At 37.8% G+C, this 14,205-nt stretch overlaps 1 protein-coding gene across 1 annotated transcript; it reads left to right on the plus strand.

Annotated features, from left to right (window-relative positions):
- Positions 1–2,951: 2,951 nt before the first annotated feature.
- Positions 2,952–9,305, plus strand: COX5A_2 (Cytochrome c oxidase subunit 5A). The gene is made up of 4 exons (XM_051212679.1): positions 2,952–3,203; positions 3,242–3,330; positions 3,365–3,645; positions 3,681–9,305. Exons 2-4 carry the CDS (start codon positions 3,297–3,299, stop codon positions 3,741–3,743), a joined length of 378 nt encoding a protein of 125 aa, XP_051064065.1. The 5' UTR covers positions 2,952–3,203; positions 3,242–3,296; the 3' UTR covers positions 3,744–9,305.
- The last annotated feature ends 4,900 nt before the right edge of the window (positions 9,306–14,205 follow it).

Here is a 14,205-nt window from a genome sequence, read left to right on the forward strand (position 1 = left end):
TTGAGAGACCATCATTGCCAAGAATAACACAGGTCATCTTGCCTCCTGCTCTATCCAAACTGAAACTGAATGTCCCCATTCAATTAGTACTGTCACTACTAAATGGTTTTTTTTGTTTTTAGGTTCAAAAAAGAATCGCAACATGCTGTTAACAAACATGCTCTCCCAATACATAGGCACGTGTTTCAAAAGGGCACTGATTTTGCAGTTGTTGTGATTATCCTTGCTGTTGCATCAAAAGCATTCTTGGTTTATATCAAAGTACTTTGGTTAAGTTTTGAAATCTTGCTAAGGTTTTTCTTGCGGTACCCTATTACTCATTGACTGACACGTGTGTTCATACTGTGAGCGTAATTTGTTTTACACCATAATCTGACTAAAATGGTTGGTAGTGCTCACAAATGTGGACGACCAAACTGTATGTTCCCTGTGGAGGAAGGAATGCAGTGTGATGAATGCAAAAAGTGGTTCCATAAGATGTGCACCCGTTTAACTCCCACCGCATACAAAAGATTTTCGAAGCCTAACTCATATTGGCTTTGAATGTTTTGCTGTGCAAATAAGACGTTACTAATCCAGGAGACTATGAGCCTATTGGCTTTGGCCTGTAAAAGAACTATGGCGCATGCGCTGATAACACGAGCACTGACAGTGACGAATGTGCCGGTGTGGTACCCGCTGTTACGAGAAAACTCAAACACCCGACTTTGACTGACGGAAAAGTGAAATCTCAGTTAACATTAACGAGGGGGAGAAGTACCACCTGACACTGATAGTGGTAACCATGCTCCTCTGAAGATCTAGATAAAACCCTCACAGCTCCAAATAGTCCCAGTATCCTGAAGGGTGAAAAATGGACCACAGTACATAGAAAATGAAACGAAAAGAAAACATCTGTAGGCAGTACTCAAGTGGTTAGCGAGTCATTGGTGGACTCGCACTGCGAGTCACAAAATGCACTACCAAAATCTGATAGTAAGAGAGGAACCCACCCTAGCGTGGCTGAGAAGAAGAATCTGATGTCGTCGAATATTATTGTGAGCAAAGTGCTGGAGTCAAACGACCCTGATCCCAAAATTAGACACGCGCATGATTTAGAGAAGCTGGGAGAATATATTCGTAGAATCTTACCAGATAACTCTAGAGGAGTTATCAGTTGAAGAAGTATGGTCTGTATTTAAAGGTAAGCTTTGTATAGTTACGTCCCCGCTCATACCATACCTGGTACTGCCAAGACCGAACAACAGTCCACCATGGATAACTAAAACAGTCAGGAAACGTCTTAGAAAAAGCAAGAAGCACTGGAATATGTTCATCTCTACTGGCCTAGAACAATACAGATCCAGTTATTGTAAGATTAGGAATGCCTTTAAAGAGTTGATAAGTAAGACTAGACGATCATATGAAAAACAATTGGACAGGGATTCCAAATATAGTCTGGAACGGTTATTCTCGTACATAAAATGCGAACTCAGAGAAGCGATGGAATTCCATCACTTTCGATACAAGAAAATCCATTAATCTTGGCAGAAAATGATACCGAAAAGGCTGAAGCTTTATCGGAATATTTCAGTAAAGTGTTTTCTATCGGTAATGAGGAACGACCAACGATTCATCATGACCGTTACGGCTCGCTGATGGATCCTGTAGTCATTGAGGAAGGTACTGTTTTAACGCTACTTCAGCATCTCAAACCTGATAAGTCCAGTGGTCCTGATGATATTTATCCTAGGATTATGAAAGCCCTATCAGATGTAATTGCTCAACCATTAGCGATACTGTTTGACGTGTCTCTAAGGCAGTCCAGACCGCCCAGAGACTGAAAATACGCGATAATAAGTCCGGTGTGTAAGGCTGGGAGTAGGAATTTAGTTAGTAACTATAGACCCGTTAGCTTAACTAGTGTAGTTGTAACACTGATGGAGAAAATCATTTGGATATCTGTTATGAATTATGCTTAAGGGCAAAATCTTTTCTCCAGGGCACAACATGGTTTTCGAAAAGGCCTATCTTGCTTGACAAATCTTCTCATTGCACCAGAAAATTGGGCTGCGGCAAAGGATCGGAATGCTCCTGTGGATGTGATTTTCATAGATCTAAGTAAAGCCTTTGATAAGGCTTCCCACTCTGATCTTAAATTCAAACTAGAACGTTTTGGAGTCCATTATACAGTCGTGGATTGGATAAGTAACTTTCTCCATGACAGGAAACAAAGGGTAAGGGTTAATGGGGCTCTCTCCTCGTGGGTACCTGTAAAAAGTGGGGTTCCCCAAGGTACAATCCTAGGTCCTCTTCTCTTTTCACTTTATGTAAATGAATTGCCAACTGTAGCAAAATCATCCGTTCTACTCTTCGCTGATGACATAAAGATTTGGAGACCCATACATAGTATGTTGGATAGAATAGTATTACAGGACGATCTTAGCTCATTGGTGGCATGGTTAGACAGGTGGTCACTAGAAGTTAATCCTAATAAAAATGTAGTGATGCAGTTAAATAACTCTGATGAATCGTATCACTATACACTACGTGGTTTAGTGCTACCCAAAGCAAGAAACTATAAAGATTTAGGAGTCATATCAAGCAATGATCTCAAAGCCACTAGTCACTGTAAGGCTGCTGCTTCAAAAGGCTATAGGGCATTATGGTCAATTCGTAGGTATTTCCAGTATTTAGACGATGAAATGTTTAGATTACTATACCCGATTTATGTGCGACCACATTTAGAATACGGGATTCAAGCAGCGTGTCCTTGTTTCAAGTACGAAGCAGATATGCTGGAAAGAGTCCAAAGACGAGGTACTAAGATGGTACAAGGTCTATCGGGCCTATATTATGAAGACAGACTGAGACACCTTAACTTATTTCCGTTATCTTACCGTAGAGTACGGGGTGATCTAATATTGGCTTATCGTATACTGAACGATGACCTTGGTATTAACATGTCTTATCTTTTGCTTCCGTCTAGAACCGATCATTTGAGAGGACATTCGAAGAAAGTTCAAAAACCGAGATCAAATCGTTTACGTCTGGAGTTTCGTTTCTCGCACCGAGTAGTGAATTACTTTGATTCTCTACCGGGACACGTAATATCAGCACCTTCTGTAGATATATTCAAAACGATATTGGACCTCCACAGTATTACAAACTGCAAGGATTAATATAGATCGGTAGACCTCCTATCCTTATTACTGAAGACTGAAGTTGTTTGCCCTTCAACGTTCGATTCTTATACTTGCAGATACTGAACATAGAATATTATTTAAGGCACCTCTTTCGTTTGTGTGGCTGTGGTGATGATTCGTTCGACGGCTGTCAACTTTATAAAAAGTATAACTGTTTAGCGAATTATGTTTTTTTAAAGGTTGCCATAAAACTGTCCCATATATTTATTTTAAGCCATGTGCAAACCATTCTACTAATCCAGAATATGTAAATGCAACCGAGCCTTACGAAGTATTCAGATCCCGTTTCGTGAATGCATTTGATGATCCAAAAATTGACGGTTGGGAGGCTAGATCATGGATGCAGAAACTTCATCTAGAAGACGCCGTTCCGCCCCCAGAAGTGGTGATTAGTGGCCTTAAGGCTTGTAGACGCATCAACGACATCGCTCTGGCTATAAGGTTTATTGAATGTGTGAAGGTAGGTTGTTCTATCGCATTTCGATTGTTCCTTAGTTTAAGTGCCACGTTGCCAAAGGTGCTTGGGAGTGGCTTCAAAAGAGATTGAACCCACAATGAAACAACTCGGTTTGCCAACTTTAGGACAACTTGGATATGACGAACCTGAGTTGGCTCTAATTGACTATGACGATTAATAGCATTGTATAATCCAGAGAAAAATACATAGAGTTGTTCTGTTGGAACTATTATCCCTTTATCACACATGATAGCTGATGTGGTTCTGATCTGTTAGTAAATTCAATATGACCATTTCTAACATTTCAGTCAATGGGTAGTAAATAGTGAGTTTTAGCTCCTACCGACCAAATACACTCCTGCTCGCAAGTACTTGTTTTGTCAGCTGAAAATTTTATTTTTAATCATCTCACGTACCCCTCTCATAAGCTCTTGTGATCTGAAAGAGTAACACGGCAGTAGATCAAATGACAGCGTTGAAATTATATCTTCAATAAGAAAATTGTCATGGGTTTTGATTACCAGTTACTCGAGTAAGTCCGTCCTATTAATCCGAAGTGACTTTTTATTAGAAGTTTTATAAGCAGTAACAGCTGGTCGCCAGTATTCCTAACATGTTAGGAGCTACCTCAGTTCTCCACTTCTTTCTGTTAAAAATAGATATGTGAAGAATCAATAGAACATTGTCTGTTACATAAGATCACATTTTAATGGGATATGTAGACACCGTCCTACAACGTCAATTAACAAAGTATGCATTTTAAATAATTCATGGGAAAAGACAAGTTTTTACACATTGTGTTCACCCCTGTGATAAAATTGTATTTGGTCTCTTATGTGTAGTCGTGAAAATACTGCAATCGATCTTTAGAAATCAGAAAACCTTACTCGCCAGTCAGGGTCATAACTCCGAAATGTACGTCTAGATGAAATTACTAATGCATGATTCATCAGTCATCATATGCTTACCTTGATTCTCTTGGATGCTTATCTGTCTTGCAGAAGATGCTCGTAAAAAGTTGTCATCTTTTCTTAAATCACGACTCTGAGGAACGCAACGTATTGTGCGACTGGTTGTCTTCTATCAAGCATTACGCTCTAGCTGTAGCAAAACGAGAAAGTACAATAAATTCGTGACATACACATTTTCGAATAATGACTGCCTCAGCCACGGCGGTGGTTTGCTTTGAAGAAGTACTCATCTGCTAACGTTTAAGTAGGAAGGTTTAGTGACCGGATGGGTAACTTCCAAAAACACTGGCATTTTAAGTTTTCTGCAGAACTTGCTTCAAAACCCAACTTCTATATATACAGTGCGGATTCACTGTACTAAAGACCATTTGTAAAGGTGATACTATTAATCCAAGGCTAAAAGGTGGGTGGTTTGCTTGTGTTTACCGTGCTATATGTTTTCCAACGTTAACTACACATTCATCTAATGGTCCCATTGCAATTCGTCTTATCAATGTTATTTCTGGTTATTGCATTTGGCATCTCATTCCGGTCGATCTTTTAAGCCAACTGAGCTTTTCGTATCCGTGCAAAAATTTGTCACCCAATGAGGACTCGTAGTTCCTCTTTAGTTGATGTTAAGTGCAGTGATCAACATAGTCGACTAACTCTTTGTTATGCCGAAGATAAACACAAACCAGTAGAGACGCACTATAATTAAAAGGCAAGAAACTAGTCTCAGCATACAATACCAGGTATCTTTTGTCGTCGTCCAAGCACAAGTCGTTTACATTTTAATATGTATTTACTTGCTGAATCGGTTTCCAAAAGAATACTGTTTTGATTCGTTAAAAAGTAATCGGTCAAATACTCGATTTCGCGTTTCTAATTAAACATATTGTTATTGTTGCTGGAGCAGCTCGTGAAAATGTGAAACCTAATGCTCTTCCTATGATGATATTCTGATTCTGTCAAAGCTGCACAATCTCTTATGTAGATGCTCATTAGCGTAACGAAGTTTTTGGTTCACCAACTCGGTATACTTTAACGTTCATAGATAGTTTAAAACTATGTCTTGCAGGCCATCAAATCATTTGTTTCTCTTGTGTGCGTCAAATATTTTTGCAAACGGGCTGTATAGTACTTCGTAGCGCTCTCCCAGTGGCAAACTCAAATCGATTCTCTATTGATGAAGATGGTTTTCCACTCCTTATGTTTATCGGATTATTTGACACTAATTGATTCCAATGCCAAATAAATATATAATCCATAATCCTTTAGTGTGTTGTCCGACTACTCACCCTTATGTATGTCAGTCAGTCAGCTACAACGTAGGACCAGGCACACATGCATCGGTCCAAGTTGCCACACCTCATTAGCACAACAAGATGGACACCGAATTTATAGAAGTGGTTAATCTAATGGTGGTAATATATAAAAGAAAGATTACATATAAGGACACAATACAGGAAGAAAGAATTAGTTCGTAGAAAGAAAGATATAAAGCAATTTCAATCTCATGGTTTAAGGGAAGACAGAGTGTGTACACCTACACCATTGAGATCGATTCTGAGCCATGTCACCCACAGTCTCCATACATTGGTTACGAAAGTCACGCGGACACCAACTAAGTAGTCTGCATTTATCAACATGGCTAAGACTTGAAGTTTGTGACTTCAAGCACTGATGCCACATTTTGGTTTGGCCGCCCCTAACTTTCTTCTAACCATTCCCAACACTAGTCAGCGTTGAGCGTAGTGGTAATCGGTGTTCATGCATACGTAACACATGACCCAACCATCTCAGTCGATGAAGATTCACAACCGAGTTACCATCATTCCCTAATACCCTGCATCCGAACCTCACTATTACTTACCCTGTGATCCCAGCAGATGCGAGAAATATTTGTGAGGCGTCTGTGGTCAAATACTAGTAACTTACGAGTATCTTCTACCGTTCATTAGTGGCCACGTTTCGCAGTCGTAAAGTAGAACAGAACGAGCTGTTGCTCAGCATACTCGTCCACTAATTGATAGACGGATATCTCTCCTTCGTCATAGGTGACGTAAGTTGGTAAAGGCCAAACGAGCTTTATGAGTGCGTGCTGAGATTTCGTCAGACACTGACCGATTAGGGCTGATGATACTTCGAATATAAGTGAAGTTGTGGACGCGTTCGACTACTTCACTCCTTATTGTTAGTTCTGTTGTTGACGCAGACCAGTTCTGAAGCAAAAAATTTCATTTAGAGGGAGGGGAGCGCATTCCAAACATTCTGGCATTGTCGCTCAGTGCTACCCGAAGACTCTGTATTTTATCAGTGTCTTCACCAAACAGGACTGTGTGATCTGTATATTCTAAGTCGATAAGCGGACCTTCTGGAAGGAGATGAATGCCCAAGAATTCAGTCGAGGAGTAGGTTATTTCCATCAGTATGTCTATGATGAAGTTAAAAAATGGAGATGGACAGCCTGTTGGCCGATTTAAAGCAGGGTGCGTACGTTGAAGGCTCTAATGTGTAGCTTGGAGCGAGGTTTCAGTAGACCTGGGAGTGTTTTGCGCACTAGAATCGTTGGCTATGGTGACACTTGAGGATGAAGTTTGGTGTAGAAATTCGATGTAGGAAAAATAAAAGGGATTGAAGAGGGAGGTTGATTATGAATACAGTGATCTTGAGCGCTGTTAGAGGTATGAAGGCAGTTATCACTTCCCGACCACCCACACCGTGGAATGGTTCTCCTGGAGGTACTTGAAAAGGAAATTGGGTTAGACGTGATCTTAATGATTTGAGAGCGTGACCGCAATACACAAGGGACAACTGCTTGAGGTCAGTCACACTCAACCTTTTTGTGAGTAATTGTTGGGACCTTACCACCGGAGACGGATATCCGTGGGATAAGGTGAGGTGTGTATTTTTAGGGTCGACCTTTTCTAACCCCTTTTTGTGGGAAGGCAGCATCGCTGTTATGCTGGTTGTCTGAAGGAAACATTTTATGCCGTCACACCTCTGTGAATTCAACAGTATGACTTGTCCCTCGGACCTTGGGTTTGCTGCTTCTAGTCTTACCGCTCTTCAGCCGATCTGCCTGACTGTCGTGGTAGGAACTGTCATTGAGGAACTATTGTTCCAGCCAGTATAGCTCGGTTGCGTCATCACGATAGGCGAACCCGACCACCACGTCAAGGTAGCAGCAACGATCGGGCTCTATGTATGTGTTCACACAAGGATGTGAATTGATGAGTACAGTGGGATGTGAGACAGACTAAAAGCATCTATTAACATCAGTATGAAAGTCGTTTCATACCAAAACCAAAAACCCTTTATAACTTCTTTGCGAAGAAAAGAGCCTATATTTATTTACCATTTAGAGGAGAGTTAAACATCATAATTTTCTAACACTGAAAGCAGCGATGGAGAACATAAATTGCGCTGCTAAACTGGCTGTTTTTGAAAAAAAGACTCCATGATTTCACACAAGCATAGGCACCGTACAGACGGCTATGCCATACCTGGTTTTTAGGCAACAATCAATTTAGCAGCGTTATATGTCTTTTCTGTGGCTGTGTGCAAAAGCGATTCGACACCTTTAATCACGCCTGGTAATTTTTTAAGGCATCTTACGGTATATGAGGGTGTGACGAATTACTATTCTTTACATATATTAGTTTTTCTCTTCTTTATTTATAATTATCACTATTCGAACTTTTATTTAATTGACTTTCATTAGTTTTAACATATAAACTCCTCGTTAATTATATTTATTGCCAGATTGTTCTGAATATATAGCGCAAATACATCACATTTTCCAGATCATCTCCACCTTCCTACTGTCCTGTCAAAAGAAATTTGAATGGAAACCACAATGCCTTAAAATAGGACTAGAAATAAAGGGTTGCACTATTACTTGAGGCTTATTATTCCACATTCTGTTCTCATCTGAAATCAGGAATTCCGAAAATAACCTTTTAAACACGGGAACTACCTCATAATATTACTACATTTTCTTATTTATTATTATAAAATTTTACCCTATATACTTCGAAACCTGACTTTCGACCAGTGAATCATGGGTCAACCTGCCGAGGTCTAGACTATCAACCGGGAGACATTTAATGTGATTTGTAATCTAAAACATGAATCTGTGCGTGGTGTCTGAGCTCTTGGTTATTCTTATCATATTTTAAAATTAGAGGAAGCTAAAGATATTTGATAGGTCGATGTATTCTAAACAAGTCATATACTGTTTTACGACTTGGATTAGAAATACAAGCTTGGGCACACTGTTATAAGTCGATTATTCGCGTAGTCAGGTTCTTTTCTGATATCTCTGTCGGTCTGTATGATCTACATTAAGATCGGTTCGACCTTTGAGATAAAGCTCCTTACATGCTTTCGGGCTTACTCTTAAGCAGCTATTTGTGATAGGCATTATAAAACACATATTGCAACTGAACGTGACTGGTAATTCATGTCTGTCTCAGTTTTACATTCTAGCGACATGCTTTACGAATGTGTTACTATTTGCTTCTTTTGATCTTTCATACTTTTAGTTTATTCTAGGAAGCACGAAAATCATATAGCCATGGATTACTGCGTAGCCTGGAAACATGGCTGTTAGCGACTACTCAAGATTTGCGTGAACTGTGTGGATACTATGCTTAGTCTAAAGGATTAATGCGTTTAATGACTAGTTATCGTCCTTGTAATTCATGCAACGAAACTCCCGATTGTCGGGTTTGAAGGTCGTAGGAAAAGCTAGTTTTTTCTGGTTAGGGTCCGAAATAGTTCTAGAGAGAAGCCGTGATCAGTAGAGTCCAACCCATTTCGAATGTGGACAGTTATCCGCCTCAGGGGGATGTATGAAGGGTCTTGCAAGATCATTAATTGATTAAGGTTAACACTGTTAGATGCCGACTCAGTGGTCGAGAGGTTAAGCCTTCGCACGCGAGACTGGAGGTCCTCAGTGCGGGTTCGTGGAGTCCCACCCTAAAACGAAACAGCTATCCAGGTTTTTCATTGGTGGTATAACATTGAACGATTTATGAATGAAGTGGTCATAGTTTTAAGTAACTTATACTGATTTTTAAGTTTTGGAGGTTCGTTTAATGGATTATCAGATTTTATTTTGGGTCGATGTTGAGTTAATTAAGTAGACCTATCTTAATACTCTATGATACCATTAGGCTACTTATGTGGATCTCGCTTAGTATATACACCCTTAATATAGTTAGTTTTACGTCAGTATTGAGTACATTTAATAACTGAAATTGACAAATTTACTAGTTATTTTATTTCAAACAGTGCTTAGTAGGAGATTTAACTTTCCATATGTTCTGTACCATCAGTCTGCTGAAAAATTTCTCCAGCATAACAACAGCCTACTATTCAGTAGGCAGTTTGTCTGTTTTATAGTTCTACCAGTTTTCCGTTAAGGTTTTATGGATTGATGTGGTTGTTATTTTCTCTCATGTTTAATAACCTTTGACCACCGCACTTCGCTTGACTTGCATTAATCAATACAAGAGTGATTTTGTAATATGATATCTTTCAAGGAATCGGAAAATAGGATCCATAATAACAAAAACAAGAGTTAATGTAAAATTTATTTAAAGAACTTCTTATGTTCTCATGATTTATTAATCCATTAACTCCGGTTGGTTTGAAAGGGAACTAATAATCGTATTCAAAGTTTTGCTTGCAGTCATTAGGATTCTATCCTGCAGTCAAATAATTTATGCATTACCCTTGTTAGCAGGACATGGATTGAGTTATAGGACGTTCCACACAGAATTAGGGTTAAGGCACATTGATTACTCCATTTTTAACCAGTCAGCATTCGTGGGTAAATGTTGGAGACTTCCCTGTGCAGAAAGTGTAAATACACTACCACTTTTCTTATTTTGATATCAACTTGCTTAACTTGCTGCTTTGTTTTGGACTACAAATACGGTCCTTTCCAAGCTGTATCCTAATTTAAAGACCGGTCAGAGTGAGTAATTTCTGGAGAATACTAGACAGTAGAAGTTAGTGGGTGGAATAACCAATACTTTAAAAACCTGAGTTTTACATAAACAGCTCTTCTCAGTCAATCATGTATTGTCCTATAAGATACTGTTGAAATAGTCACTGTATAGAAATGTCGAAGTACTTACATTCACAGCCTGTACTATTTCCTTTGAAGTTTATTTCATATCTGTTCAAAAGCGCTAATAATTTTTATTAACTTATGGCTCCTTGGTATGCCAGATCGCTAAGTGTTCATAGCGTCTGGTGTGATTTGAATGATGAAATATCAGTGACTTCATCTAGTGATATGGTTGTTATATACAGAGTTCTATGTTTAACTAAGTGTTTACTAATTAGAATACCAGCAGGATTAGAATCCTGCCAGTCTTGTAAGTGCTTTGCACTTCGTAGGTGCAAAGCTACATAACATACTTACGGACACTGATTGCCAACTGATTAAGTGTGGATTGCATGATTTGGGCATTATCGCATACTAAGGCAATATCATCCGCATACTCAACGTCGAGAAGTCTTTCTCCAGGCAACAGATCTACACCACCATTACTTACATCCATCAGAGCTGTTTCCAGAATGTCATCAATGGCAAAGTTGAAGAGAAATGATGAGATTGGGTAACGCTTACAATTGATTGATCACTGGTGACTCGATATTATCGACTGATTGTTATTTAAAACTTCAATTGATCAATCTATTTTGTGAATTAAAGCAATGCAAATAGTATGCATATATGCCAATAACATCACTGATTCATTGTAGTCTCAAATATCAATGGAAAATTTGGAGTAAAACAATACTCACTAAATAATACAATAATTATTCTAAGAAAGAAAGAAAAGTACTCCGTAAGAATAAGAATAATAACAAGAGAAATCATTTATTAAAATACATTGAAAATTTCATATTCATTATTAAATTAGTCTAATCAACCACGTATATATATATATATATATATTTCTTCTTTCTTTACTTATTCATTCATAAAGATTGAACTATTTATCAAATCAATTATCTTAACACTTTTAATAAAGTTTCTTTTTTTGTTTGTTTGTTTTTAAACAAAAAAAAGAGGGATTCATACAATAAAGGGAGAATGAATAATTTTCATATTGGATATATATAGATATAAGGTTTGATGTACTAAATACTGAACTAAACAAACTAAGGAAACAACCAAACAAAAGAAAAGAGGTATTTCTATCGTATTAGATTCTAAGGGAATAATTATTAATCACAATAAGATGATATAATATAAATAATAATAATAATAATATTAGATTGATAAATGATTAATCATTTCCCAATGATAAAAAATAACCGGTAGAAATTATTATAATACTGATTAACATTGAATAATAATAAAGAAAAAGAAAAAAAGAAAGAGTGAATGATTAAAAAAAAAGAAAGAAAACCAAACTATCATTATAATAATAGGTGGGGTTGTTTTTTTCTTCTTCATAATTTTAATAATTTATTAATATATAATTTAATTGCATAATTGATGATGTTTTGTAGTACGTGATAAATGTATATTTAATTTATGCATTTTATCCATGTAACCTTTTAATTCATCAGTTAAATATTCACTTACTATTTCTAATCTTTTTAGAATTTGTTAATATACCTAGAAGTATGAAGAAGAGAATCAGAAAAGTTTATTTATCCATAATGCAATGATGTTTAGTATATTTCAAACATATCAAGTAGTAGTATTAGATTGATTGTTACTATTATTGTTATGATAGGTCGAAAGTTAAACTTGATGGTCGAGTTTGAATTACATTAGCAACTGAATGATGAATTAAGTCGTATATGTAGAAATCCTTGGACATCAGTCAATCGTGAGTTATTTACAACGTAGAATCAGGTACATATATGCATCGATCCAAGTTGACACTTCACATTCTAACACAACAAAATCAACACCAAATTCATAGAAGTGGTTACATTCATTGGTGATAATATATAAAAGAAAGATTATATATAAGGACGCATGATACGTGAAGAAAGATATAAGAAGCGATTTTTAATCTCGCAGTTAGCGGAAGACAGAGAGTGTATACATTGTGATGGATTGGCGAACCTTGTATCTTGGTATTACCTAACCATTGAAGTTTACGATGATCTCACACCAGACCCCCAATCAAGTAGTCTGCATCTATCAACCTGGCTTAGACTTGAAGTTTGTAGGCTTCAAACCCTGATGCCACGTTTTGGTTTGGCTGCCACTTGCTTTCTTCGAACCATTCCCAACGCACTAGTCAGCGTTGAGCGTAGTGGTAATCGGTGTTCATGCATGAAAAACACGTGACCCAACCGTCTCGGAGTCGATGGAGATTCACAACCTACGATCAACTGATTTACCATCATTCCGCGTAATACCTTGCGTCAACCTTACTATTACTTACCTGGTGATGGCAGCAGATCAAATATTTACATGAGGCCGTCGCATGATTATACTTTAGTAACTTTTACGAGTGTGTCTTCTACTCTCAATGACCACGTTTCGCATCCGTAAGAGTAAGAACAAAACGAACTGTATTGCAAATATACCAAGCTCGTCCGACAATTGATGAGCCGGATATCTCTCCTTCGTCATGGGTGATGAAGCGTAAGTTGGCAAAAAGCAAACGAGCTTTCTGAATGCGTGCTGTGATTTCGTGAGACAGCGACCGATTAGGAGCTGCTGGGAGACTTCGAATATAAGTGAAGTTGTGGACGCGTTAGGCTTGCTTCATCTCTTATCGTTAAGTTCTTTTTGTTATTTTATAGATACAGTTTATTAGACAATAACTTGCATTTAGAGGAGAGAAGCGTCATTCCAAACATTCTGGTGGTGTTGATCAATGCAGCAGAAGACTGCATTTATCAGTGTCTTCACCAAACAGGACTATGTGATCTCCTTGTGACCTAAGTCGATAAGTGAACCTCTATGGTAGAAGATCAATACCCGAGAATTCAGTGGACGAGAATATTTATTTCCATCAGTATGTCTATGATGTCTGATAGAAGCGAGAATGAAGAAGAAAGCGAGGATGGCACCCGACGGACACCACTTGAGGTTTGCAAAAGCAGATGACAGTTCCCATATAGCTCTGACTCGACTATTAGTGTTTGGTGAGATCCTTTATGGTTGCTTCAAGTAAGTACTTTTAATAAACAGACCTTGCTGGTTTTAGTGTCAAACAGTATGAATTGTTGCAGGAATTGGAAATTTTGAAATGATTATTTTCATGTGTTTTATGTCCTTTACTTCAGAACTTGTGCTCTTAAGCTTCCATTCCACTTACTGGGAGCTTCTTTACGTATTAAATATTAGGCAATGCTTATTAATCAATGACACTTAAGTTTCTTTTCTCATCATCATGTTTTCAAGGGCTTCCATGAACATCTGCCAGGAAATCTCTCACTGTTAGATTTATATAATCAGGAAAACTCAGTTATTCAGATGATCAATCTGCAATGCTTTATTTTTTTTTTTGGCATAATGGAATGAGATTATACTTTATAACTGGTGAATAATGGATTATTTTTAAGCTTAAATACTGTTAAAAGTTTTCCCATTTTAGCAAATTATTGCCGTCTTGTT

This window comes from Schistosoma haematobium (assembly GCF_000699445.3).
Source record: "Schistosoma haematobium chromosome Unknown HiC_scaffold_224, whole genome shotgun sequence".
Lineage (NCBI taxonomy): Eukaryota > Metazoa > Platyhelminthes > Trematoda > Strigeidida > Schistosomatidae > Schistosoma > Schistosoma haematobium.

Excerpts from the sequence above, each read along its gene's own strand:
- COX5A_2 (XM_051212679.1), top strand. The coding sequence starts at position 3,297 with ATGATTCGTTCGACGGCTGTCAACTTTATAAAAA. Across the intron at positions 3,331-3,364 it reads GGCTGTCAACTTTATAAAAA|GTTGCCATAAAACTGTCCCA; the intron begins GTATAACTGTTT and ends GTTTTTTTAAAG. Across the intron at positions 3,646-3,680 it reads GGTTTATTGAATGTGTGAAG|TTTAAGTGCCACGTTGCCAA; the intron begins GTAGGTTGTTCT and ends ATTGTTCCTTAG.